Source organism: Macrotis lagotis, chromosome 1 (genome assembly GCF_037893015.1).
Source record: "Macrotis lagotis isolate mMagLag1 chromosome 1, bilby.v1.9.chrom.fasta, whole genome shotgun sequence".
NCBI classification, from domain to species: Eukaryota; Metazoa; Chordata; class Mammalia; order Peramelemorphia; family Peramelidae; genus Macrotis; species Macrotis lagotis.
Window position 1 is genome coordinate 927,611,157 of NC_133658.1, and position 26,838 is coordinate 927,637,994.

Here is a 26,838-nt window from a genome sequence, read left to right on the forward strand (position 1 = left end):
TCAGATTAAATGGGTGGGGAGGGAGGGGGAAAGAGGAAAAAATGTGAAAATCAAACTCTCACCAAAAATGAATGTTGAAAACTAGTTTTAAATGCAATTGGAAAAAATAAAAACACAAAATAAGGCCCTCAGGACTCTGACAAAAGGTGATCATAAAGATTGAAGAGATCACCATTTGTTAACCTGGAGCCAGAGTTTCAAGGCCAAAAGGCAGAAGGTGGTTCAACTTGAATTGCAGCTTGTCCAGTTGCCTCTTGGCCTTCCCCCTTCTCTTAGAGTTGGGGTGGGGGAAGACATGGGCAGGTGCTGCTGCCAGGAAAAGCCCAGCAGCCAACTGACCCCATGGGGTAGGGCTGGAAGGGGTGTCTCCAGGGACAGCAGGTAATGGAGAGACAGTAAGACAGGGAACTCACCAAGGAGCTCCCAGGAGGTTCACAAAGTGATTTGAAACATGAAGGGTAAGGTCCTTGAACCCAGGAGCAGTTTTATTATTCTTTATCTCCAGGGCTTGGGAGAATTCCTGAACACATGGCAGGCAGCCAGTGATTGAATGACTACTAGGGTTCAGAAGATGATGTCAGTGAGAGGCCTGCTCATTTCCCCAGGGAAATATGAAACTTAACCTGAAGGGCTGAGCCTGGACTGAAGGACGGTCCCCTCCCCCTACTGTCTACCTATTGGATCTGTAAAACACCAGGTGCAGGAGAGAGGATGGATGGAGAAGAAAAGGAGGCCCAGAGGGACTGCTGTCCACCTGGACATCTGACCAGATGCTAGTCTTCCTTTTCTTTCTACTAAAAATGCATTGACTCTGTTAGTGAGTCATTCTTTGAGGTTGTCATAATAAGGAAGAGAGATCTAAGAAACACATAAGATGGGGGCATTAAGCTACCAAGGTACAAAGTATTAGGAAAAAATGAAAATGTACAGACATTAACACTGGAGGCAACCAGGGAGTTATAGAGACCAGGGGTAGATATCAGGGACTGTGGTGACCAAGGACATTTTCTCAGAGCTAGAGAAGGCAGATGGTGCATTGATCAGGGCACTGTAATTGAGTGCTAATGACAACTGAGGTATCTCTGGATGTGACAAAACAACACCATTTAGACACTAATATAGAAAAGTGAGTTGAAAATAAAAAACATAGGTGTAATCTTTGGGTTCTTGTCCTTTATTCCCAAAGAAGACCAAGATGATATACTATATTTGAGACAAATTATAGTGACTCTCACTGTGGCTGTTCAGACCAATATGAACTCATAATGCTCTATCACAGGTCTGGCACAAATAGTTTGTGTGAAAACCTGGGGTAGGTACTCTAAAACATATGAATGTCACATTTCCTTCTGCCTTCCTCATAGAGCCTCTCTGATGAGGACACACCTTGTTGGATGGTCCCCATGCCACTGTCTCCCATGCTGTACAATCAATTCTAAAATTCTTCAGTGAGAACTTCAGGGTGTCTCAGTATCACTTTTTTCTGACCCACTTGTGAGTGCTTGCCCTGGATGAGTTCTCCATAAAGTAGATTTTTTGGCAAGTGTAAGTCTGGCATTCTAACAACACGTCCAGCCCATCATAGGTCAATCTATAGTAATGTTGGAATGCTGGGTAGTTTAACTCGAGAAAAGCCCTCAGGATCTGGTATCTTCTCCTGCCGGGTGATCTTCATAACCTCCCTAAGACAATTTCAATGGAAGTGATTCCATTTCCTGACAAGGCCCTGGTAGACTGGCCAGTTTCACAGGCATACAGCAATGAGGTCAGCACATCGGTTCTGTAAACCTTCAGTTTGGTCAGACTAATACCTCTTTTCTCCCACACTTTCTTTCCCAAATAATGAACTAGCTCTAGCAATGTGAGTGTCAACCTCATTCTCAATGTGAACCTTCTTGGAAAGAACATTGCCAAGGAAAGTGGACTTGTCCACAGTACTCAAAACTTCTGCATTTGCTGTCATCTATGGTTCCACATATGACTTGTGTGGTGCTGGCTGATGGAACACTTGGGTTCTCTTGGTGTTCATGGTTAGATCAAAATGAGCCCAAGCAGCAGGACAATCTATCCATACATTATTGCATCTAAGTTTCAGAGGCTGCACTGAGGGCACAATTATCTGCAAACAGAAGATCCTGCAGCAATACTCCCTCTACTTTGTTTCTTGAATTGTAGCCTTTCCAAGTTGAAGAATTTGCCATCAGTGTGGAAGCCGACCTTGAGGCCATGTTCATCCCCAGTGAAGGCATTTGATAATATGACTGGAAACATCATGGGAGCAAGGACACAGCCTTATTTCATTTCATTGTTGATGAAACTCTGGAGAGCATCAGCCACCATTCAGAACCCAGGCAAGGATACCATCATGAAATGGATGTACAATACTGTTCATAGTTGTGATGGATACTAATCAGAGTGATTTGACTGAAGGGCAACTTTGCAGAAGTAAGGAGGAAAGGAGCACAACATGATTGTAAAATGGAGGAATATTCAGAGACATACAAAGTTGATGAAAGTGAAAGATTATGAGAACTAATATCTCTTTCTGTTTCTGTCTCTCTGTCTCTTTTTCTCTCCATCTTAACCATATGGTCATTTAATCTCTCCTTGGGGACTTTCAAGGAGGGCAGGGAAGCTATTGTTTCCAGAGGTACCATCGCACTTCTTCATAGACCTAATTCTTCTGGAGGTGAAATCAACCTGTCTGCAGAGTTCACTCAGTTCTTAGTTGTGCCTGATTTGACTCATCTATTTCCAAACAATCCTTCAAATACTTAAAGTCAACCTTCTCATTCCCTCAATATCTTCCTTCTCCTAGGGAAACATCCTCAATTCCTTTCACCACTTTTCCATAGCAAGTTCTCTGGGCCCCTCTCCACTTGGGTCCTTGTCTTCTGGACACTTACAAACCTTTCTAAAATTGTGGTGCTCCAGGTTGAACAGATTACTCTAGATGTGGTCTGAGCAAGGGAGGCTATTGCAGAACTGCAGCTTTGAGACAGACCCTGAGGAAGGACAGTATCTGAGGGAGAGAAGGGCAGATCTGACTCATCATAGCTGAGATGTCACTTTAGAAAAATCTAAAAAATCTAACATGTCTACATTTTCCCTAGAAAATTGGTATACCAGTTGTGTTATGGAGGAGGATAGTTCCATGGAAAATGACAAAGCTTCAGGTTTTTTCAGGAGATTTTTTTTAAGCTCTATTGATCAGAAGAAGAAAAATGGGACAGAATTTGGTCTGAAGAGCAGATAGGGCTGAGAAACTGAATTATTTAGGTCTCACTGCCTTCCCAATTAGTGTTGACTTCAACATGACTTGAAGGGATGAGGTGTCCTTCACCAGTTGAAGCTTCATTTCAGGACTGTCTCTAAACCAGTATGGTGATGTGGAAAGAAGATTGAATGACAGAATGTGGGTTCAAATCTCCATTTTTCTGCTTCCTCACGGTATGACCTTGGACAAATCTCTTAATATCACTGGTGTCCAGTTTCCTAATCTGTCATATAAAGGTGATGAACTCTAAGATCCTTCCAGGGTTGACTTTATGCTCTCCATAAAGTATAAAGTTTAATGGCTTCCTAGTTGGGGAGATGAGACAAGAAAGGAGGAAATCCTACCATATACCCAAGAACTCTGTTTCTGAAAAGAAAATTCACACCTTTAAATTTCAGTCAGTTCAGAACCAAACTCATTATTATCATCATCATTTTCCTCTCCATTTGAATAATTAAGTTCTTTCCTTTTGTTGTTACTGAGTTGTGTCTGTCTCTTTATCATCCCATTTGGGGTTTTCTTAGCAAAGAAATTGAAGTGTTTACCATTTCTTTCTCTAGCTCATTTTTAGATGAAGAAATTGAGACAAAGTGGGAGAAGTGACTTGCCCAGAGTCACCTAGCCATTTGATCTCAGATCTTCTTAAATCTAGGCCCTGGACTCTAAGTACCCTGCCCCATACCTGCTCCTTTAAGACAAAGGCCCCTACTATGATTCCAAATTCCATGTACTGGACTCTGAGTTACTCTTTAATCTTGGAATCCTATCTTGGTGACTTTCAAGGCCTGCAAGATTCCAAGTCTTGCCTGAGTCACAACTGAGATACAAGGCATTAACGTGAAGGTGGCAGCACCCCTCCTCCACAAAGTAGTCTGTAGATTTCTTCAGACCTCAAACATCCTCTATTTGGCGGGAGAGGGGGAATTTTCTTTCTAAATCCTAAAGGCTTAAAGAGATCCCAGTGAAGAGGTCTGGAGGTTGGAGATTAGCAGAGAGGCAGGAAGGCTGGGACCTTCTTTTACTCTGGTTCAGGCTGGGAGGCCCAGATCTGGGTGTTCCTGGGGTGTTGGAGGAGGGAGGGGAACCCAGGCCCCGCCCAGGATGCCAGGCTGCTCCAGGATTAACACAGAAAGATCAAGGTTCTGAAGCCAGACGGTTTCAGTTTTTAGTCTCAGCAGCCATTCTGCGGGGTCACGGTCATGCAGCCCACCAGAAGTTAAGGATCTCCCCCCCCCCACCCCCAGTGTAAACTGGCTTTCGTGGCCTTGGGCTTCTCTGACAGTGAGAACCATGGACAGTTCCCTGCTCTGTCTCTTTCTGTTGGGGGCCCTGGCATTACCTGAGACCCGGGCAGGTGAGGAGAGGACAGGCTTAAAGGGCCTCCTGGAGCCTGGACCGAGCATCCGGAGGTGGGGTGGGGGCAGGGGGCTGCCTCCGAAAGCTCTTCCAGCCTTGACTGACGGCGGGTTTCCCGTGGGCCGGTTCCTTAATCTCTGGGGAGGGCCAGGGGATGCACAAGGATCACTCCCGGGCTTGTCCGCAAAAGCTGGGCCACCCGGGCTGGGGCTCCTCGGTCTCGCCCTAAGCTGGGTCGGGGTCCTCTCGCCTCAGGCTCTCACTCCCTGAGGTATTTGCACGCCGCCTGGACCCGGCCCGAGCTCGGGGAGCCCCGGTTCATCACCGTGGGTTTCGTAGACGATGAGGAGTTGGTGCGCTTCGACAGCGATGCCCCGAGGCCGAGGCTGGAGCCGCGGGCGGCGTGGATGGAGCGGATGGAACAGGTGGACCCCGGCTACTGGGAGCGGAACACGGGGGTCGAGTGGCGGAATGTGTGGACTTTCCGAGTCAGCCTGGAGACCCTGCGGGGCTACTACAACCAGAGCCAAGAAGGTATTTGGACTGGGTGGGGGAGGGGGGAGTTGGGGGCTGAAGAGAGAAGAGAGGTCGAGTCTGAGCGGTCCCAGGGTCACCCACAGCTTGGGGGGACATGGGGAGGAGGGTGGGCAGAGACTGAAGCGACTCCTGTGGGGCTATGGGAGGGGGATTGGGGGACAAGTCTGGTCGCGCTGACCCCAGCTGGGGGCGGGCAGGCGTCCACACTCTCCAGTTCCTGCACGGCTGCGAGGTCTCCCCCGACGGCCGCCTCCAGCGCAGCTTCTCTCAATTCGCCTACGACGGGCGCGACTACATCGCCCTGGACACGGAGACCTCCACCTGGATTGCGGCGGTGCCCCAGGCTGTGAACACCAAGCACAAGTGGGAGGCGAGGAGAGAAGCAGAGAGATATAAGACTTATCTGGAGGAGACTTGTGTTCATTGGGTGCGCAAGTACCTGGAGATGGGGAAGGAGACGCTGACCAGGACAGGTACCGCCAGCCCCGCCCCAGTGTAGTGTGCTCCACACTCAAGGTCCCCCTTCGTCCCTTCTCTCCCTCCCCTGCTGCCTCAGTCCAGGCTCCCGACCCTCCGAGAGTCCTTGTTCTTCACGTCCTAGGTGACTTGCTTCTCACCCCTTCTGGCTGGCAACCCCTGGTAATGCCTCTGACCTTTCCCCCAGATCCACCTTCTGCCCGAATGACCCACCACACTACCCCGGATGGGGAGGTGACCCTAAGGTGTTGGACTCAAGACTTTTACCCTACGGAGATCTCTCTGACTTGGTTGAGGAATGGAGAGGAACAACTCCAGGACACAGAGTTCATTGAGACCAGGCCTGGGGGAGATGGAACCTTCCAGAAGTGGGCAGCTGTGGGGGTGACCCCAGGTCAGGAAGGGAGATACAGCTGCAGAGTTCAACACAAGGGACTGGCTGAGCCCCTTATCTTGAAATGGGGTAAGGACAGTGGGGGAGACTGGGAAGAAGGTCATCCCCTCAACCCCAGAAGACCAGAGGGATGTTTGGAATTACTGGGGGGGGGGGGTCTTAATGTCTCTCAGGCCAGAGAGGGCCCAGGAATTTTACTTCCCTATTCCATTTTAGAGCCACCACCCTCATCCACCTGGATCATCCTGGGGGTCATTGCTGGGGCCATCTTCCTCCTCACTGTTGTTGGAGTTGTGATCTGGAAGAAGAATCAAGTGGGCAGGCCTGGAGGGGGGTCACCAAGGAGCAGGCACCATGGAGAGTATGGCCCCCTGGCTTGGGAGTTTGTCCTTCTGTTCCCAAGTCTTCTCTTTTCCTGTTTTACGGACTGTTAGATAGGTCCTAACACTCTAGATGAACAGATCTGTGAATAGAAAACCTTTCTCTGGGGGACCCCCTGCAGGTCTAACTGGGTGACTGAGGCAGCAGGGGGAGGGGGGAACTGCTTCAGCCTCAGATCAGAAATGAATATGGAGATTTCTGCCAAAGGACCCCAGGGATCTTCCAGTGTGGGTTGTGGATCAGACTTGGAAACACATGGGTGTTGGGAAGGGCCTATTTCTACCCCCTCTTTTCTTTCTTCCTCTTGGATCAAGATGTTGGATGGGGGTGGGGGGATGGGGGGTGGGTCTGAGGGAGTAGTTGCAGTTGTCATTTGTTACAACCCCAGGACAAATCAGGAAATTTCTGGCATCTGAGTCACCTCTAGTGGATTCCTCATTGGAAATATTTTTCCTTTTGCAGGTGGAAAAGGAGGGACCTATGGTCAGACTTCAAGTAAGTGAAGGGTTGACATGGAGAGGACAGGTCATGGTATCCTGGGATATGGGAAGGGAGAAGGCAGAAGAGAGGATCCTCCTCAGGAGCCTTTCTTGGGGTTCTCTTGCCTTACCATCTCCTGGTTCTGGAAAGCCGGTCCCTGACTAGATCATTTCTCTCCTTTGTCTACAGACAGTGACTGTGGGTCAGATATCTCTCTCACATCATAAGGTGAGACTCTGGGGTCCCCAAATGAGGGAGGGGCTGGTGTATAACAGTATCCTCCCCATTTTTTGCAAGTAACATGATTTTATTATCTCTCCAACTAATAAGAACATTTAAAAAGACATCAGAAAGATACTAAGAGATCACACTCTCAATGCTACATGGACTTTAAGAAAATAGATGGGAGTAATTTATGTCAGTAAAAAACAAAAGGACGAAACAAGATCCATGATTAAAAGGAAAAAGTGATTAATAAGGAGAATAGAAAACCATAGAGAAGGCTTGCTTTATATATTTACATTCATATGGCTACTTAAAAGAGCATTGCAACTATATTAGAACACGGTGATTGAGATTTATATTAAACATTTATTGTCTTCCTTCTGTACATTTTATAAATCCAAATTAGTACAAGAATAGAACATAAACAACATTAGCTTTCAAGTCTAACAAATAAATACATAAGCATCTGTTCATATACATCTGCTATTATGGTTTTTTTGTCTCATATAGAACTAAAGATTCGGGGTGGAGCCAAGATGGCAAAAAGAAAGGATTGAGTCTTAGGTGCTCTCTGATAACACTTCAAAACTAAGGACTCTAACTAAACTTTCTAGAGACAGAACCTACAAAGGGACCCAGAGAGGCAGTTCTCCTACTCAAGGTAACCTGGAAAAGAGCAGAAAAGCTCTGCTCCCTGGAGTCGGAGGGGTGGCCCTCCCAGAGCAAAAGAACTTCAGCCTCCCAGAGGCAGCCCCAGGGCACTGGTAGCCACAGCTCATAGCAGTGGGGGAGTCTCTGTAGCTACAACCCAGGGAGCACCGAGCACAAAGTGGGGGAACAGTGCGGGGACCTCTGCCAGAGCCAGCACTTGGAGCCCAGCCCTCAGGGCACACAGCAAGCAGCATGGTCTTTTGGCAGCCCAGATCTGGAAACAGAAGCAGGCGGAGCCAGTAAGCAGGAGCCCCCAGGGCATGAGCCCATTGAGCTGAGGGAGGGGAGTGAAGAGAGACTGCAGAGCTCTTTCCTCTGCCTCTGGAACAGGACTCTGAGGTTCTGACCACATTCAGATCCTGATCACAGTCTAGGCCCCCCCATAGAACAGCAGCCCCATCCACCACCTCAGCCCCGTAGCAGAGTGGGGCGCATATGGTCATTCACAGACCAGGAGGGAGGACAGAGCCTCACACACTGAGACCCTGGTGGGAGTGTCGCAAAAGCTCAGGAAGCACCCCAAAATCAGGCCCAGGCTGGGAAAATGAGCAAGCAGAGAAATAAGAGGAACACCATAGAGAAATATTTGCAAATGAGCCCAAGAAGGATCAAAATACTCAGTCTGAAGATGAGGAAGCACAAGCTCCTGTATCTGAAGACTTCAAGAAAAACAGAAATTGGGCTCAGGCTATGACAGAGCTCAAGAAAGACATTGAAAATCAAATGAGGGAGTTAGAAGAAAAACTGGGAAAAGAAAGGAGAGAGATGCAGGAAAAACATGAAAATGAAGTCAGCAGCTTAGTCAAGGAAATCCAAAAAAATGCTGAAGAAAATAGCATGCTAAAAACCAGCTTAGGTCAAATGGATAAAACAGTGCAAAAAGTTATTGAGGAGAAGAATGCTTTAAAAAGCAAAATTGGCCAGATGGAAAAAGAGATAAGAAAACTCTCTGAGGAGAACAAATGCTTCAGACAAAGAATGGAACTCAGGGAGATTGATGAATTTACAAGAAACCAGGATTCATTACTTCAAAACCAAAAAAAAAAATGAAAAATTAGAAGAAAATGTGAAACATCTCATTGAAAAACAGCTGATATGGAAAACAGACTTAGAAAAGACAATTTAAAAATTATTGGAATACCTGAAAGTCATGATCAGGAAAAGAGCCTTGACATCATTTTCAAAGAATTACTACAGGAAAATTGCCCTGATATTCTAGAAGCAGAGGGCAGAATAGAAATGGAGAGAATCCACCGACCCCCCTGAGAAAGAGATCCCAAAAAGCCAACCCCTAGGAATATTATAGCCAAGTTCCAGAACTCCCAAGTCAAAGAGAAAATATTATAAGCAGCCAGAAGGACACAGTTCACATGTCATGGAACTGCAGTCAGGATCACACAGGACTTAGCAGCAACTACAATGGAAGCTCATAGGGCTTGGAATATAATATACTGGAAGGCAAAAGAGCTTAGAATGCAGCCAAGAATGAACTACCCAGCAAGGCTGAATGTCCTCTTCCAGGGAAAAAGATGGACTTTCAATGAACCAGGTGAATTTCAAATGTTCCTTTTGGAATGGCCAGAGCTGAACAGAAGGTTTGATCTTCAAATACAGGACTCGGGTGAAGCATAGAGATTGGAGGAGAAGGAGAAAATATGAGGGACTTAATGGTGATGAACTGTATGTATTCCTGCATAGAAAAATGACACTGATAGTACTCATATGAACCTTCTCAGCTAATAAAGCAGGTAGAGGGAGCTTTGATAGTTGAAGCACAGGAGAAAGCTGAATTCCAAGATAAAATAGGGTGTAAAAATGGAGTCAATAGAAAAAAAGGGAAATGTGATGGGAGAAAGAAATAGGAGAGGGGTAATAGGCCAAGATATTTTATATAATAAGATTTTTCTTTATTAGAATGAGGTATTGCAATGATAAGTAAGGGGAGAGGCAAGGGGCAATGAGGGAACCTTTGCTCTCATCAGAGGTGGCTAGGAGAGGAAACAGCAAATATACTCAATGGGGTATAGACATTTGGAGTAAGAAGGAGGGGGGAGCAGAGGGAAGGGGTAGGGATGTGAATAAAGGAGGAGAGGATGGACCATGGGGGGGAGAGTGGTCACATATAACACATTTTCTTTTTTACTTCTTGCAAGGGCCTGGGATTGGAAGGCCTGTCCAGGACCATAGGGCCAGGTGGATTCTGGGCCTAAGGGGTGGTATGGGGGCTCAGGGCCTCTTGGCCCCAGGACCAGGGATCTGTCTGCTGTGCCACTCAGCGACCCTACAGCAGAGTCAGAGTGAAAGGAGAGAGAAAATATAGTACATGGTAGTGGAGACATAAGAAAGGAGGGAGTTGAGATAAGCAATGGCAATGTTGGAAAATTATGGAAGTAACTTTTGTGATGGACTTACCATAAAGAATGTGATCCACCCATGACAGAGTTGTTGGTGTTGGAACAAAGACTGAAGCACATTTATTATTATTATTATTATTATTTGGGGGAGGGTGAAGGGCAAATGGGGCTGGGTTGCCTGCCTGGGGCTGCATAGCAGGGTGATCTTTGGGTAATAATGGTAATAATTGCAGGTATGGCCAGGTGGTGCAATGGATGAAGCACCAGCCCTGGAGCCACGAGCACCTGAGCCCACATCCAGCCCCGTAGACCCAACAATCACCCAGCTGTGTGACATGCAAGCCACCTGAACCCCACTGCCCTACAAAAAACAAAAAAGAAGAAAAAAAAAGACCCAAAATAAAATAAAATAGTAATCATAGTAGGGGTGGCTGGGTGGCAGACAGAGCATTGGCCCTTGAGCCAGGAGCACCCGGGTCCAAATCCGGCCTCAGATACCCAAAGATCACCCTGCTATGTGGCCTCAGGCAGGCCACCCAGCCCCATTTGCCCTGCACCCTCCCCCCAAATAATAGTAATAAAAAATGTGCTTCAGTCTTTGTTCCAACAACAACTCTGTCACGGGTGGATCGCATTCTTTATGGTAAGTCCATCACAAAAGTTACTTCCGTAATTTTCCAACATTGTCATTGCTGATCGCAACTCCCTCCTTTCTTATGTCTCCACTACCATGTACTATATTTTCTCTCTCCTTTCACTCTGACTCTGCTGTAGGGTCACTGAGTGGCACAGCAGACAGATCCCTGGTCCTGGGGCCAAGAAGCCCTGAGCCCCCATACCACCCCTTAGGTCCAGAATCCACCTGGCCCCATGATCCTGGGCAGGCCTTCCAATCCCAGCCCCTTGCAAGAAGTAAAAAAGAAAATGTGTTATATGTGACCACTCTCCCCCCCATGGTCCATCCTCTCCTCCTTTATTCACATCCCCACCCCTTCCCCCTGCTCCCCTCTCCTTCTTACTCCAGATGTCTATACCCCATCGAGTATATTTGCTGTTTCCTCTCCTAGCCATCTCTGATGAGAGCAAAGGTTCCCTCATTCCCCCTTGCCTCCCCCCTTCCATATCATTGCAATAGCTCATTGTAATAAAAAAAATCTTATGTGAAATATCTTGGACTATTCCCCCTCTCCTTTTTCTTTCTCCCATTCCATTTCCCTTTTTTTCTATTGACTCCATTTTTACACCCTATTTTATCTTCGAATTCACCTTTCTCCTGTGCTTTAACTATAAAAGCTCTCTCTACCTGCTCTGTTAACTGAGAAGGTTCATATGAGTACTATCAGTGTCATTTTTCTATGCAGGAATACATGCAGTTCATCCTCATTAAGTCCCTCATATTTCCCCCCTCCCCTCCAATCTCCATGCTTCACCTGAGTTCTGTATCTGAAGATTAAACCTTCTGTTCAGCTCTGGCCATTCCAAAAGGAACATTTGAAATTCACCTGGTTCATTGAAAATCCATCTTTTTCCCTGGAAGAGGACATTCAGCCTTGCTGGGTAGTTCATTCTTGGCTGCATTCTAAGCTCTTTTGCCTTCCAGTATATTCTATTCCAAGCCCTACAAGCTTCCATTGTAGTTGCTGCTAAGTCCTGTGTGATCCTGACTACAGCTCCATGATATTTGAACTGTGTCCTTCTGGCTGCTTGTAATATTTTTTCTTTGACTTGGGAGTTCTTGAACTTGGCTATAATATTCCTAGGGGTTGGTTTTTTGGCGAATCTCTTTCTCGGGGGGATCGGTGGATTCTCTCCATTTCTATTTTGCCCTCTGCTTCTAGAATATCAGGACAATTTTCCTGTAGTAATTCTTTGAAAATGATGTCAAGGCTCTTTTCCTGATCATGACTTTCAGGTATTCCAATAATTTTTAAATTATCTTTCTTAAGTCTGTTTTCCATATCAGTTGTTTTTTCAATGAGATATTTCACATTTTCTTCTAATTTTTCATTTTTTTGGTTTTAAAGTATTGATTCCTAATTTCTGTTAAATTCATCAATCTCCCTGAATTCTATTCTTTGTCTGAAGGATTTGTTCTCCTCAGAGAGTTTTCTTATCTCTTTTTCCATCTGGCCAATTTTGCTTTTTAAAGCATTCTTCTCCTCAATAACTTTTTGCACTGTTTTATCCATTTGACCTAAGCTGGTTTTTAGCATGCTATTTTCTTCAGCATTTTTTTGGATTTCCTTGACTAAGCTGCTGACTTCATTTTCATGTTTTTCCTGCATCTCTCTCCTTTCTTTTCCCAGTTTTTCTTCCAACTCCCTCATTTGATTTTCAAAATCTTTTTTAATCTCTGTCATAGCCTGAGCCCAATTTCTGTTTTTCTTGGAGTCTTTAGATGCAGGAGCTTGTGCTTCCTCATCTTCAGACTGAGTATTTTGGTCCTTCTTGGGCTCATTTGCAAAATATTTCTCAATAGTATTCTTTTTGTTTCTCTGCTTGCTCATTTTCCCAGCCTGGGCCTGGTTTGGGGTGTTTCCTGAGCTTTCGGGGCACTCCCACAAGGGTCTCAGTGTGTGAGGCTCTGTCCTCCCTCCTGGTCTGTGAATGACCATAAGCACCCCCCTCTGCCACGGGGCTGAGGTGGGGGGGCCCTGCTGTTCTATGGGGGGCCTAGACTGTGATCAGGATCTGAATGTGGTCAGAACCCCAGAGTCCTGTTCCAGAGGCAGAGGACAGAGCTCTGCAGTTTCTCTCTTCACTCCCCTCCCTCAGCTCAATGGGCTCATGCCCTGGGGGCTCCTGCTTACTGGCTCCACCTGCTTCTGTTTCCTGGATCAGGGCTAGGGAAAGACCAAGCTGCTCCCTGTGTGCCGGAGGGCTGGGCTCCATGTGCTCGCTCTGGCAGAGGTCCCCCCGCTGTTCCCCCACTTTGTGCCTGGTGCTCCTCGGGGTGCAGCTTAGGAGACTCCCCCACTGCTGTGAGCTGAAACTCCCAGCTCCCTGGGGCTGCCTCCGGGAGGCTGAAGTTCTTTGGCTCTGGCGGGCCACCCCTCTGGCAGGCCGCCTCACTAATCCCGGGGAGCAGAGCCTTTCTGCTCTTTTCCAGGTTACCTTGAGTAGGAGAACTGCTTCTCTGGGTCCCTTTGTGGGTTCTGTCTCTCAAAAGTTTAGTTAGAGTCCTTAGTTTATGAGCTTTTATCAGAGAGCGCCTACAACTGGATCCCTTCTTGTCGCCATCTTGGCTCCGCCCTCAGCGGTTATCAGCCTCTGGGTCTTCTTAAACTGATTCTGTAGCTCCAGAAAACCTTGATCTCCTGAGAGAATGGTAAAAGGAATTTGCTTAGGTAGTTGTTCATCTAATCGGCCAGCATGCATACAGATGGCAAAGTCAGCAGTATCTTTTCTCTTACTGCAGTGTGGATGAAGGAAGAAGCATCCAATCCTATTGAGGTAATTAAAGTTCTTGCAATTTACTGGAGGCTTCCAATTGGTATTTCCTCCTTGAAATCCCCAGACAAAGGTTCCCTGATTAAGGAATCCTGGCAGATGACCAAAAAAGTTTGACCTGTTATCAGAACCCACAAAGACTATATGAGTCATGGTTCTCAAGTAATCCAAATCTGGTAGCTCAACATCTCCTTCATCCTTGTCAAGCAAGATCGGTAGACATCTACTGTGATCTTCCTTCTTGTTTGTTTTGCAGATGTAACTCTCCCAGCAGCCACATGTTAACAAGTTACTTTTCTTCAATACTGAGAAATCATCCTCATTTTTTTTTTTTTAGTTTTTTGCAAGGCAAATGGGGTTAAGTGGCTTGCCCAAGGCCACACAGCTAGGTAATCATTAAGTGTCTGAGACCGGATTTGAACCCAGGTACTCCTGACTCCAAGGCTGGTGCTTTATCCACTATGCCACCTAGCCACCCCCAATCATCCTCATTTTTAATTGATGTTTCAGGCTTTTCTGATACAAACACATAATCTGTGCTGTGGGCATCTTTATAATGATTCAAAAATGCTTCCTCTACATCAAAAGTCAGATCACAGAGCCTGCAGAAATATTTAATTTTTATGTCATTGTCATGTTGGTCTTGACAGTGTTGGTATAATGTCTCTATCTTGTGAAAGGACTTTTTGCAATGGTCACAGCTGTGCCTATGAAACTGATGACTTGTTAAACACATACTGTGATATTTAACACTTTCCTGGGAGTCAAACATATCTTCACAAATTTGGCACTGCCATTTCCCTCATGGAGGACTTTTTGGAGGGGACTGAATAGTTGAAAGACCACTCCTGTTAACAGGGCTGCTCATCAATGACTTAGAGGAGGATGGCAAAGGTTCCTCTTCTTCTCCAGCATCTTGCTTGTAAAAATAATTATGTCTGTGATGATATTCAGTCACATGAGCCATAATAATCTCTTTCCTCTATAATTCCTTTCTGCATGTCCTCACTCTAGTCCCTCCTCCCCTCACTATCTCTTCAGTCAGCTTTGAGCAGGTCACTTCTCCATTCCATCAGTTCTACTGGCTCCCTGTCGCCTCCAAAATCAATAGAAAAACACCTGTCTTTGAATCCTTCATAACTCATCCTCAGCCACCATTCTCCTTTCTTTTCCCTTCCCCCCACCCTCACCATGCCGCCTGGGATCCAGTGATGTTGGCCTACTTGCTGTAACACATCATCTCCTAAGAACAGAAAGTTCAGCCTCCTCATGAACATTTCCTGCTTTCCAGAAAAACAACCAAAGCAACTGATAAACCAGGTCAATACTCTAAGCTTTCTTGCCTGAACTAATACTTTTTGGGGAACAATTTTTCTGTTTATTTTGGAACCCTAGTGCATTCTACATGAAAGGGAACCAAATAGGCATTTCCTTGACCACACTTGTCGTAGGTAGGCTAGACTACTAAAATGCTTCTCGATCACTTCCTCCTGAGGCCTGACCCTGTTCAGGAAGCAGCACAGGGCTAGGAATCTCTCCTGTGGAGCAGCTGAAGTGTGATGGGGAGCACATCTTCCAAGGGATCTTTCCTTGTGTGTAGGAAGGGGGGTTCCTAGGAAGGAGAGGCATCATCACAGGTTATTGCCTTCTATGTCCCTTAAAGCCTGGGGACTGATTCCAGGCCATGAGGCCTGAGACATTTCTTAAGCACCTGCTTTGTGGCAGGGACTCTATTGAAAGGTGGTCACATAAATGCAAATAAAGCCATAGAATTCCTCCCTTCTAATGGTTTACAGTCTAATGGAAGAAGATAACATACAACAGGAAGCTGAATGCAAAAGGGGTGTGTATGGAAGGAAAGGGGTAGAGGGGAAGGTGCCCAGTGAGGTGCAGGATGGAGTGGTTCAAAAGCATGGGAGCTGGGGGGGGCAGCTATGTGGCACAGTGGATAGAGCACTTGACCTGGAGTCAGGAGGACCTGAGTTCAAATCGGGCCTCAGACACTTAATAATTACTTAGCTGTGTGACCTTGGGTAAGTCACTTGACCCCATTGCCTTGCAAAAAACCCTAAAAGTGTGGGAGCTGGTGGTCAACGGGGATAACAGCCCCTGGAGTGGATGACCCTGCTCTCCAGCCAGAGGGTCCACTCGCAAGGACAGAAGGTCCTGAGAACACTGGGACTGAGGCAGCCTTAGAGGAACATATGCTTACCCAGTGAGAAGATTCCTGGGGGGAGGAGGCCAGATAGAGAGTCTAGAGAAGTCCAGTAGCAGTGTAGTCGGGAGGAAATGGAGAGAAGACTTTTCTGAGGTCTCTCATGAGGTAGAGGCCCAGAGACCCGCCCCTGCCCTGCCCCTCAGGCCTCCTGCTGCAGCCTTTTCAGAGACCCAGGCAGGAGAGGTGCGGGCCCACATCCCCCAGCTCAGGAGCTTGTAGCCAGGTCTAGGAACTTGGCTTCAAAAAGAATTTGATTAACTCCATTTTTAATAGTTTCAAATTGATCCTAGTGGAGTGGAGATTTCAGATAGAACCAGTGTGTCTAGACTGCCAGAACTACCACCATTATAGGGGAGCTCACACTGTAGAGCAACAGTTCCCTTTCATGTAGAGCATGTAGAGCAACCCAGGTATGGACAGAGTTTGTCAATTAGTCCAAGTCTCGGTCCCTTCCTAAGCAGTAATGACTCTGATAAAATGATGGGAGCTTGTGGGGAACTGCCTGGCCTGGCCCACTCTCACTCTTCATCCTCATCTCTGAGTGTGGTCCCAGAGTCCATATGGGGTGTGAAGGGAGGTCCTGCCTTTGAGGAGGCCACCATCTAGTAGGGGAGACAGTACATGAACACACAGAGACACAAGCCTCACATACACAGATACACCCACAGACATACACACACACACACACACACACACACACACACACACACACACACACACAGACACTCATAGACAGATACACACTCATACTCCTCATGCCCCAGGTTCGAGAATTTGTGATTCTCCCTTTGGCTCTGATTCTTCCTTCCCAACATGACTAATATGGAGTTCTGCTTGACATGATCGTTTGTGTATGTACAACCTATATCAGACTGATTGGGTGGGGAAGAAGGGGAGAGAGAGAAAAGTGTGGAACTCAAACTCTCACTAAAAATGATTGTCAGAAAATAACACAACACGTCGCTGGAAAAAATGAAATACAAAAAACCCCTCAGAACTTAGAAAAAAGGCATTCACATAGGGGCAGCTAGGTGGTGCAGTGGATAAAGCACCGGCTCTGGAGTCAGGAGTACCTGGGTTCAAATCTGGTCTCAGTCACTTCATAATTACCTAGCTGTGTGGCCTTGGGCAAGCCACTTAACCCCATTTGCCTTGCAAAAACCAAAAAAAAAAAAAGGGTTTCACAGAGGTTGAACAGATTCCTTTTGTCATCCTGTGGTCACTTTCTTAAAGGCATTCTGAGTGTTTCAGCTTGGATTGAGGCTTGTCCTGCTGCCTCTCAGGCTTTCTCCCTTTTCAGTCCCAGCAGCCACCTGCCCCCATGGGGTAGGACTGGAGGGGGAGTCTCCAGGGAAATAGGTAATAGAGAGACAGCAAGACAAGAGAATCACCAAAGGGCTCCAAGGAGGTTCACACAGTGATTTGAAAAGCTAGGGAATAGAAGATGATGTTGCTGAGGGGCTTGCTCCTTTCCCCAGGAGAATTTGAAAGTTGACCTGAAGGCTTGAACCTTGGCAGAAGGATACCCCTCCCCCAAAGTCTTCCCATGGATCTGTAAAAAACCAGGGGCAGCAGAGAGGCTGGATGGAGAAGAAAACGATGCCCAGAGGGGCTGCTGGCCATCCGGACCGCTGATCAGATGCTTATCATCTTTTTCTTTCATTCTAGCAAAAATGCATCAAATCTGTTAGTTGTTCTTTGGGATCAAATTAAGGATGAAAGAGAGATCTGAGAAGCATGTGAGATGAGGGCAATGAGCTGCTGAGCTACAAAGTAGCAGGAAAGGGTGAAAATTTTCAGAGTTTAACACTGGAGGAAAATGGAGGGAGTGATAGAGACGGGGCAGGAAAAGGGACTAGAGTGACCAAGGGCATTCTCTCAGGATTAGAGTGGATGGGAGTCTATAATTGTAGCCTAGCTCCCCCCCTTGTGGCTATGTAAGGCATAGCAGCCTGAGTAGCTATTCCCACTGCCTCCTCAGTCCCCAACTCAGACTCCAATCCGGTGCCAACCCTCCCTGCCCCTGTGTGTGTATCACAACTATGAGATTAGAACGTGGAAGGGACCTCAGTGAACCCCGCCCCCAGCACAACTCTCTTATGTTACAAATGAAGAAACTAAAGCAAAGAACTTGTCAATGATTTGCCCAGATGATACAATCAGGACTTGATTTCTAGCCTATGCTTGAACTGTCAATCCAGGCCGTTTGTCAGTAAGCCAATACCCAGCACCTAATATGCTCCAGGCCCTATGCTATGTAATAGAGGTAACAAAGCAAGGCCAAACCAGCTCCTGCCATTAAGCAGCTGCCAAACTGATGGAAGAGTCAATATGGGAACCACAACGTGCATTGAAGACATAAACAAGACCAGGCCATCTCAGAGAGATGGGTGGGTGGGTAGGATACTAGGAGAGGTCTTTGGCAGATAACGAGATCTGAGCTAGATCTGGAAGGGTCTTTGGGGATCTCTTTCCTTACAACTGCTCCTGCTTGCTCCCCACTTGTCAGAAGGGGCAATCTGCCTTGTGTCCCTGTACCAAAAATGGTTGTCCCCCACCAGCGCTTTGGTTGCAGGAATGAACTAGCACCATCTAGTTTTGATAAAGAAGTAGGCAAGTCATGGAATTTCTCTCTTCCCAAACTAGAACCCACATTTTAGGGATAAGAGAGGTTTCTTGAAGGAAAGGGGAGACATTATTTAACTATACCTTTTTTATTTTTAGAGGTGAGGACCTCAAGGTCCATGTAAATCAGGCCACTATTATTGAGGCAATGGTAAAAAGGACGGTTTCTTCTTTGATGTTTCTCTGTCTTTCAATAAATCTACCATAGACCTCCCTCTGGTTCTCTTAACAACTTGACATCATCTCCATCTATCTGTTGTTTCTCATTCTCACTATGTGACTGGCCATATTCCTTCTGGATTCTCTCTCTCTCTCTCTCTCCAAAGATATACATATATGTATATATTATGCATGAATATATATATATATCCCTAAACTGGATTTCATGTCACTTCTCTTAGGAAAGTTGTTGGCAACCCATCACAGACAATTTAGATAAATTAAGATTTTTTTCTTCTATGTTAATTGTAATTTTTGTATTTTTCCTCCCATTCAATAGTGGTTTTCTACAACTCCTAGGCATGTGTGTTATGGATAGATATACACATGAATGTGATGAGCAATTAGTAATTACTGAAACAACTCACAAGTTCTTAAATGAAACAGTCTCCCCTTCTCTTCCTATTTTGCTCTGATTCAACTCATTGACCATTTGATATCCCTGTCCAAGAGACTAACAGACAGGCTGGCTGAACAACCTACCCTACAAGGTGCCTGACTGAGACCAGGTAATACTGGGGGGGGGGGTTCTACTTTGCCTTTTCATTAAACAACTGAGCAGAGCAATCTCCTTGGTGAGGCCATAGATTTCCTTTCAGAGTCTCTGTAGTGTTGATCTAATCTCTGTGATGTCACATGGGAACAGGAGGCATAAGAGAATCCTGCCATCTAGAGAAGGTTATTCTTTTGTTTGGATTCAAGTCATAATGGACTCCATGCTACTGGCAGATGGGTAAATAGAACCTGAATAACATTTGAAACCCAATGTTCTGGGGTCTGATCCTGGCATTCTTATGTACCATGACCTTTTGGACTGAGAGGCCATTTCCTTCTCTTTAAAAGAATAGATAAAATGATCATTAAATCTTCATCTCCATCCACCCCAGATGACAATAGGTGAACATATGTTTCTGTTTTATATTTCATTTCCTGGCAGTGTTCTGCACTTCTCAGACAATGTCTTCATTGTATCTGCCAACGAATTTTCTTTCTTTTCAATACATGGTAGGAGATAACCAATTTCATGAGAGTTTTTAAGTGTGCATTTAGTTCTGCTGAGTCAAATACTTTTCAAAACATGATTAGCAGTAGATAATCATGGGATCTCATGTGTTTTACTTTTTCAGTCAGTTACCTGACCTAGGATATGTGCTTTGACACTATTAATACAAAGTCTTGTTCTTTCTCAATTTTTAATAGAATCTGTCCTCTAGGTATGCAGAGACCATTCTCACAATGATTTGACAAAGATGGGACAACAGGCTGATGGGTTGCTAATAACTTCTTTTTGTCTTCTTCATTGTCTTTATTTATTTGGCATGGGGTGGTAAGAGAGCCAGATCTTTTCAGTTCCTTTGGAATCACTGTCAATTTGAAGAATTTTAATAAGTAGGCTCCCAAGAATATGACTTGATGAGAAGTCACAAAATTATCATCAAAACAGTAATTAAAATGAAAGAATCAAAAATGTCAGAAAAACTCATGAGAGAAGACTCAAAGAAGAGGTCCATCACAGTGGGAAACCATTATTATGGATTCAAAGGAGCTGGGAGGCAAGGCTTGCAGGCCCAAGTCTGAAGGAGCAGCTGTTGGGAAAGTCCAAACTTGGTAGGAGAAGAGGAAGATGAAGAGTGGAGGTACTCAGAAAAATGAGAAGGAATGGAGTGGGAAAACAGAAGCAACAAAATCTGGTTATTTCCCATGGCACAATAAAATACAACTGAAGGATTTTATGAGAGAAATAGAATAAATAAAAAGGAAAGAATCAGTAAAAGTTATGGGCGTGGGGTAAGTTCAATTAAATTTAGATGACTAGGTGATTTTCAATTCTGATTCTGTGATGAATTCCTTGAAAAGGGCAGAATCCAATGCTAGGAACAACTGTGATATCTCTGGAAGTGAGAAACAACTCAGCTTAGAAACTAATGTAGAACAATGAGTTGGAAATACAAAGTGGTACAGTTAATACCAAGCAGAGCGATTTGCTAAGGGGTACCCTAGCAGGAGAAAGGAGGAACCAGAACAATATTATTGTGAAATGGAGAAAGCTTCAGACTGTTAAGTCTGCTTCCAAACAATCCTTCAAATACTTGAACACAATTATCTTCCCCCCCTCGATCTCTCTTTTCTCCTAGGAAAATATCCCCAGTTCCTTTCATCAATCTTCTATAGAAAGTTCTCTGGTCCCCCTCACCATTTGGGTCCTTATCTTTTGGACACTTTGTCTAAACCTTTTCTAAAATGTAGTGACTCAGCTGAAAAGAGCTCTCCAGCTGTGAAGTGACCAAGGCAGAGCATTTTGGAACTACAGCTTAGAGGAATCTGGGGGTGGGGAAGAGAACAAGGTAGAATCCAAGGAAGGACAGTGTTAGCAACTGAGGGAGGGAAGGGCTGAAGAGATGCATTGGAGCTGAGATGTCACTGCAAGATGTGAAAATGTGAGGATCCTTCTACATTTTCCCTAGAAAAAAGGCTGTACCTGGATGGAGAAGGGAAGCACAGTGCAAAATAACAAGCATTGGTGTTTTTAAGGAGGATTTTTTTAAGCTCTGTTGGGATCCAAAGAAAGCTAAGACAGGACTTGATCTGAATAGTCTGAGAGCAGAAGATAATAAGAAATTGAATTATTCAAGTCTTTCCCTGCTTTTCCACAGAATGTTGACTTCAAGATTTGAAGGGTTAAAGGGCATCCTTCCCCAGAGGAGACTTCAGGACTGTCTCTAGACTAGTAGGGGGTAGTGGAAAGGAGATGAAACCTGGAATGCTAGGATGGAGATTCAGTTTCCCCATTTTGCTGCTTTCTGTCTTTATTACCTTGGACAAAGCTCTTCAGATCGCTGGTATCCAGGTTCCTAATCTATAACATAAAGGAGATGATTTCTTGGAGTCTCTCCATAAAATTGAAGTTTAATTATTTCTTATTTGGGGATGAGACAAGAAAGAGGGAATATTCACACAAATGGACCCTGGTTTTTGTTGCTGAAAAAAAAAAGGAATTCAGACCTTCAGATTTCTGGGAGTTCAGATCCGATCTTAGGCTGACATAGTCCTCCTCTCCACTTTCATAATTAAGCTCTTTCCTTTTGTTGTTATTCAGTTGTATCTGACTCTCTGTGATCCATTTGGGTTTCATTTATTTTTTTTACAAAGAAATTGAAGAGGTTTACCATTTCCTTCTCCGGTTCATTTTTTTAAATGAGTAAATTGAGACAAAGAAGCAGTGAGTTACTCACCATCACAGAGCTAGTAAATTCTGAGGCTGGATTTGAACTCAGGTCTTGTTGCCTGCAGTCCTGGACTCTGTGAACACATACCTGCCCCTTTAGTGGTGAGACATAGGCTTCTGCTCTCATGCCAAGTCCCATTTCCTTGACTCTGATGTCCTCTTTCTTCTGAGGTGCCCAGCCCGGTTATCTCCGAGGCCCGGAGGCTACAAGACTGGCCTGAATCCCAACGGGGATGGAGGTCACTAAAATGGAGGTGGCAGCCCCCCCCATCAGTCTGCAGATTTCTTCAGTCCTCAAACACCCTCCAATTTGGGGGGAAATGGGGGGATTTTCTCCCTAACTTCTAAGGGGGCAGGGTCGAGGAGGGGGGCTGGAGTTTGGAGGCGGCGGAGAAGCGGGGAGACTGGGACCTTCCTTTGCTGTGGTTCAGACTGGGGCCCCGGATCGGGGTGTTCCTGGAGCAGTGAGGGAGGCTCCGGGGCTGCCCCGGGTCCGAGGCTGCTCCAGGACCAACACAGGGTCCCAGTGTCAGTGTCAGTTCTGGTCCCTAAGCCTCGGCAGGGCCTATCTGTCCGGTTACCGGTGACGTTTGGGACTTCCATTTTCTATTGGTCAGCAGAGCCAATCAGAAGTGAAGGGTGATGAGCCTGTGTGAAGGGACTTCGCTGTTCCAGGACTTCTCTACCAGGTGGCCCATGGAGCAGCCCCTGCTCGGCCTCTCTCTGGTGGGGGCCCTGGCGCTGCCGGAGACCCGGGCAGGGGAGGAGGGGGCAGGATTCAAGGGGCGCCTGGAGCTGGACGGGGGAGATCTGAGGGGGGGGCTGCCCCGAAAGCTCTTCCAGCCCCGGCCCAGGGCGGGTTTCCAGGGACCGGCCCCGCGGTCTCCGGGGATGCAGAAGGAGAACCCCGGAAGGAGCCTGCCCGCCCCCAGCAGGGTTTTGGCCGGGGGGAGTCTTGGGGTCGGAGCCTTAGTCTGGGGAGTGGATATGTGGGTGGGTGGGGGTTCAGGGGGAACTGAGGCAGAGGAGCCGGCAGGGAGGATGGGGGAGACAGTTGTGGGGGCACCCAGGAGGAGCAGAGCTGCCTGGGAGCCCTGGCCCTCCAAGGCAGAGGAGAGAGAACGGGGGGCTTCTAGAAGTGGGGGAGGGGCGGGGGGACCTCAGGGTGGGGCAGGTGAGGACACTGGGTGGGGCCGAGGGTGAGCAGGGTGAGCCCCGGGAGCAGGACACGGGGTGGGGCCGGGGAGAGAGTGGGGCACGTTCTCACGTCTAGGTTACTGTCATGAGACACTTGGGATGTCAAAGTGGTCGGAAGCAGCGGGGCTTCGGGGTGCGGGGTCACACAGGGCTCACCCCCGGGGCTAGGCCGCAGACGCGGGGCCGCGGGGGTCGGGGCTACGCGGTCCCCGCGCTGACCCCGGCCCCGGCTCCCCACGTCCAGGTTCTCACTCCCTGAGGTATTTCCACGCCGCCTGGACCCGGCCCGAGCTCGAGGAGCCCCGGTTCGTGGCCGTGGGCTACGTGGACCATGAGGAGTTGGTGCGCTTCGACAGCGATGCCCCGAGGCCGAGGATGGAGCCGCGGGCGGCGTGGATGGAGCCGGTGGTCCTGGTGGACCCCGAGTACTGGGAGAGGAACACGCGGGTCGGGAGGGGCAACGCGCGGACGTTCCGAGTGAACCTGGAGACCCTGCGGGGCTACTACAACCAGAGCCAGGGCGGTGCGTGACGGGGGGCCTGGGGGGACCCGAGGGGGCGGGGAGAGGCCGGGCCCCCTCCGGCTCCCTCCAGGTTACTGGGCACGGACTTTTACCCTGCGGAGATCTCTATAACTTGGCTGAGGGATGGGGAGGAACTGGTCCAGGACACAGAGTTCATTGAGACCAGGCCTGGGGGAGACGGAACCTTCCAGAAGTGGGCAGCTGTGGGGGTGACCCCAGGCTGGGAAGAGAGAAACAGCCGAGTTTATCAACAGGGGCTGGCCAAGCCCCTCACTTGAAATGGGGTAAGGACAGTGGGGGAGGGGCTGGGGAGAAGAGCATCCATCTCCCATCCCCCCAAAGAGCAGAGGGATGTGTGGAGTTACTGGGAGGGAGGGAGAGGGGAGCTGGGAGAGGCCGTAGTGACTCAGGCCAGAGAGGGGCCAGGGCCTTTCCCTTCCCTTTTCCAATTTAGAGTCACCATCCTCATCCACCTGGACTATCCTGGGGGTCATTGCTGGGGCCCTCCTCCTCCTCACTGCAGTCCTTGGTGGAGCTGTGATTTGGAGGAAGAAGGATCCTGGTGGGCAGGCCTGGAAGGGGGGGGTCAGCATCAGGCCCCGTGGAGAGTCTGGCTCCCCCCTGGCCTGGCAGCTTGTCCTCTGTCCCCAAGGCCTCTCTTTCCCTACTTTAGGAACTATTAGACACCCTTAGACTCTCGATGGAAGGGATGTGTGAATAAAAACCTTTTTCTGGGGTCACCCTGCAGGTCTAACAGGGTCGATGGGGGGGGATTGCTTCAGTCTCAGATCAGAAATGAACTTCGGGATTTCTGCCAAAGGATCGGGGTGGCCCCCAGTGGGGAGTTGTAGACCAGATTTGCAGAGCTATGGCTGTTGGGAAGGGCCCATGTCTGGGCCTCTTTTCTGTCTTCCTCTTGGATCCAGGTGTTGGACTGGGGGGGTGGGGGTGGGAGGGTCGTTGCTATCCTCTTTTGTTACATCACCAGGACAAATCCGGAAACTCCTGAGACCTGAGTATGGTCTCCTCTCCTAGATTCCTCACTGGAAATGTTTTTCCTTTTTTCAGGGGGAAAAGGAGGGAGGTATGATTAGACTGCAGGTAAGTGAGGGGCTGACATAGAGGGGACAAGCCATAGTAGCCTTGGGACATTGGAAGGGAGAAAACAAAAGAGAAGGTTTCCCCCAGGAGCCTTTTTTGGGGTTATCTTCCCCTTGCCATCTCCTGGTTCTGGAAAGTCTGTCCTTGACTAAATCTTTTCCCTCCTTTGTTTCCAGACAATGACAGTGCCCAGGGATCAGATGACTCTCTGATAGCCATAAACGAGACTCTGGGGTCCCCAAATGACAGTGGGGCTGGTGTAAAACAGAGGGGAGGGTCTGTGAGTGCTTGGGATGAGGATTGGAAGTGGGGGAGAGAGGTCCTTCAGAAGGAGGATTGGAAGGAAGCAGAGGCAGGTCCTTCAGAAGGAGGAGAGGCCTGAAACCAGAGCTGACTGCTGTTGTTTGTCTTCATCTGTAATGGCTTGGGTGCACGTGATGACATGTACATTCTGACTTGTTCCAATCTGTTTTTCTTTCTACAGTTTGAGAGTTTCCTGTTCCAGACCTGAGAAAGAAAACAAGGCTCCAATTCCTGCTTGGTCTTTTTGACCTTTGCCTCCTCTCCCCAGTCCTGGCCCCTGTGAACAACACTGTAATGTACTGGCCAGAGAAGTCTCATTAGTGCTCTCACTGCTTACGGGAGTTCTCCTCCCTTTGCCCTGCCTTCTTGCACTCTGTCCACCTTTCTTTGCTGGGAAACTAGTACCAGCAATAAGGAAGAGACAGAAGTGCATTGGATTATGCCCTGACCTCTGGGAGCTTTTTTTATTGCATGATTCTTTTTTTACTATGTAAATATCTTGATTATTTTTAATTTTATGCCATTGTAGTTTCCACCTATAATTTTTGTAAAGTTTTAAATTTTACAACTTGTCTCCCATCCTCCCTTCTTTTCTCACCCCCAGAAAACAATCTTATAATTTTACAGTATTTCCATGTTATGCATTGATCAAAATTGGATGTGTTGGGAGAAAAAAACATATCCCTGAGGAAAAAATAAAATATTAGAGACAGCAAAATTCTGAAGAAGACAACTTTTTTTTTTTTTAACAATTGAAGATAATAAAATTTGGTCTTTGTTTAAACTCCACAGTTTCTTCTCTGGGTACAAATGGTATCCTCTACCATGGATCTCCTAAATTGTCCCTGATTATTGCACTGATGGAGTGAAGTCCATCATGGTTGATCATCACACCCATGTAGTTGTCAGGGTGCATGAGGTCCTTCTGGTTCTGCTCATCTCACTCAGCATCAGTTCATGCAAATCTTTCCAGGCTTCTCTGAATTCCCATTGCTCCTGGTTTCTAAAAGGGCAACAGTGTTCCATCACATACATACACCACAGTTTGTTCAGCCATTTCCCAGTTATTGGACATTCACTGGATTTCCAATTCTTTGCCACTACAAACAGGGCTGCAATGAACAATGTTTTACCCTTTATCATGATCTCTTCAGGGTATAGACCCATTCCTGGTTGAAAGGGGATGCACATTTTTACTGCCTTTTGGGCATAATTCTAAATTGCTCTCCAGCAACATTGGATGAGTTCACAGCTCCACCAACAAGGCTGTGTGTATTCTTAAATCATCAGCTTTTCTCCACAGTCTCAGCTGGGTTTTACATTTGTGTGGGTGATGCCTGGGGATGGGAAAGAATTGCTTTGATTGCTCTGCTGTGTCTTCCATTGCAGGTGGGGGTTGGGGTAGAGAGGAAAGGGTCCCTGGGGGAGGGACAGTGTATTTATTATCCATGGGGAGGTGGCAGATGTTTGTCTTCGTCTGTAATGGCTTGGGTGCACTTGGTGACATGGCATAAAACCAGGGTGACTTTCTCCTCCTGGTGGCACTGGCATATTGCCCAGCAGGCTGACAGATCACTAGGCCCCAGCAAGGTGATTGGTTGCTAGCCCCCAGTTCCCACCTCAACACTGACTTTCCATGAATTTCAATTCTCTCCATTTTGTTGTCATTTCCTCCGACTTCCAGTGTGTGTCCCTACTTTTCCTTCATTGCAGGAGTCTTCCTAAGGGTTTCCCTGGCCTCTGCTCAGGACTCAGCTCAGGGCCCTGGCATCCATCTCTGTAGG

At 47.1% G+C, this 26,838-nt stretch overlaps 1 protein-coding gene and 1 pseudogene across 1 annotated transcript; one reads left to right on the forward strand and one right to left on the reverse strand.

Annotated features, from left to right (window-relative positions):
- Nucleotides 1-4,567: 4,567 nt before the first annotated feature.
- On the forward strand, nucleotides 4,568-6,475 carry LOC141510094 (BOLA class I histocompatibility antigen, alpha chain BL3-7-like). The gene is made up of 5 exons (XM_074220099.1): nucleotides 4,568-4,631; nucleotides 4,889-5,167; nucleotides 5,368-5,643; nucleotides 5,835-6,110; nucleotides 6,258-6,475. The coding sequence occupies exons 1-5, from the start codon at nucleotides 4,568-4,570 to the stop codon at nucleotides 6,473-6,475; spliced, it is 1,113 nt and encodes a 370-aa protein (XP_074076200.1).
- On the reverse strand, nucleotides 6,472-22,533 carry LOC141510102 (E3 SUMO-protein ligase ZNF451-like; annotated as a pseudogene).
- Between the last annotated feature and the right edge of the window lie 4,305 nt (nucleotides 22,534-26,838).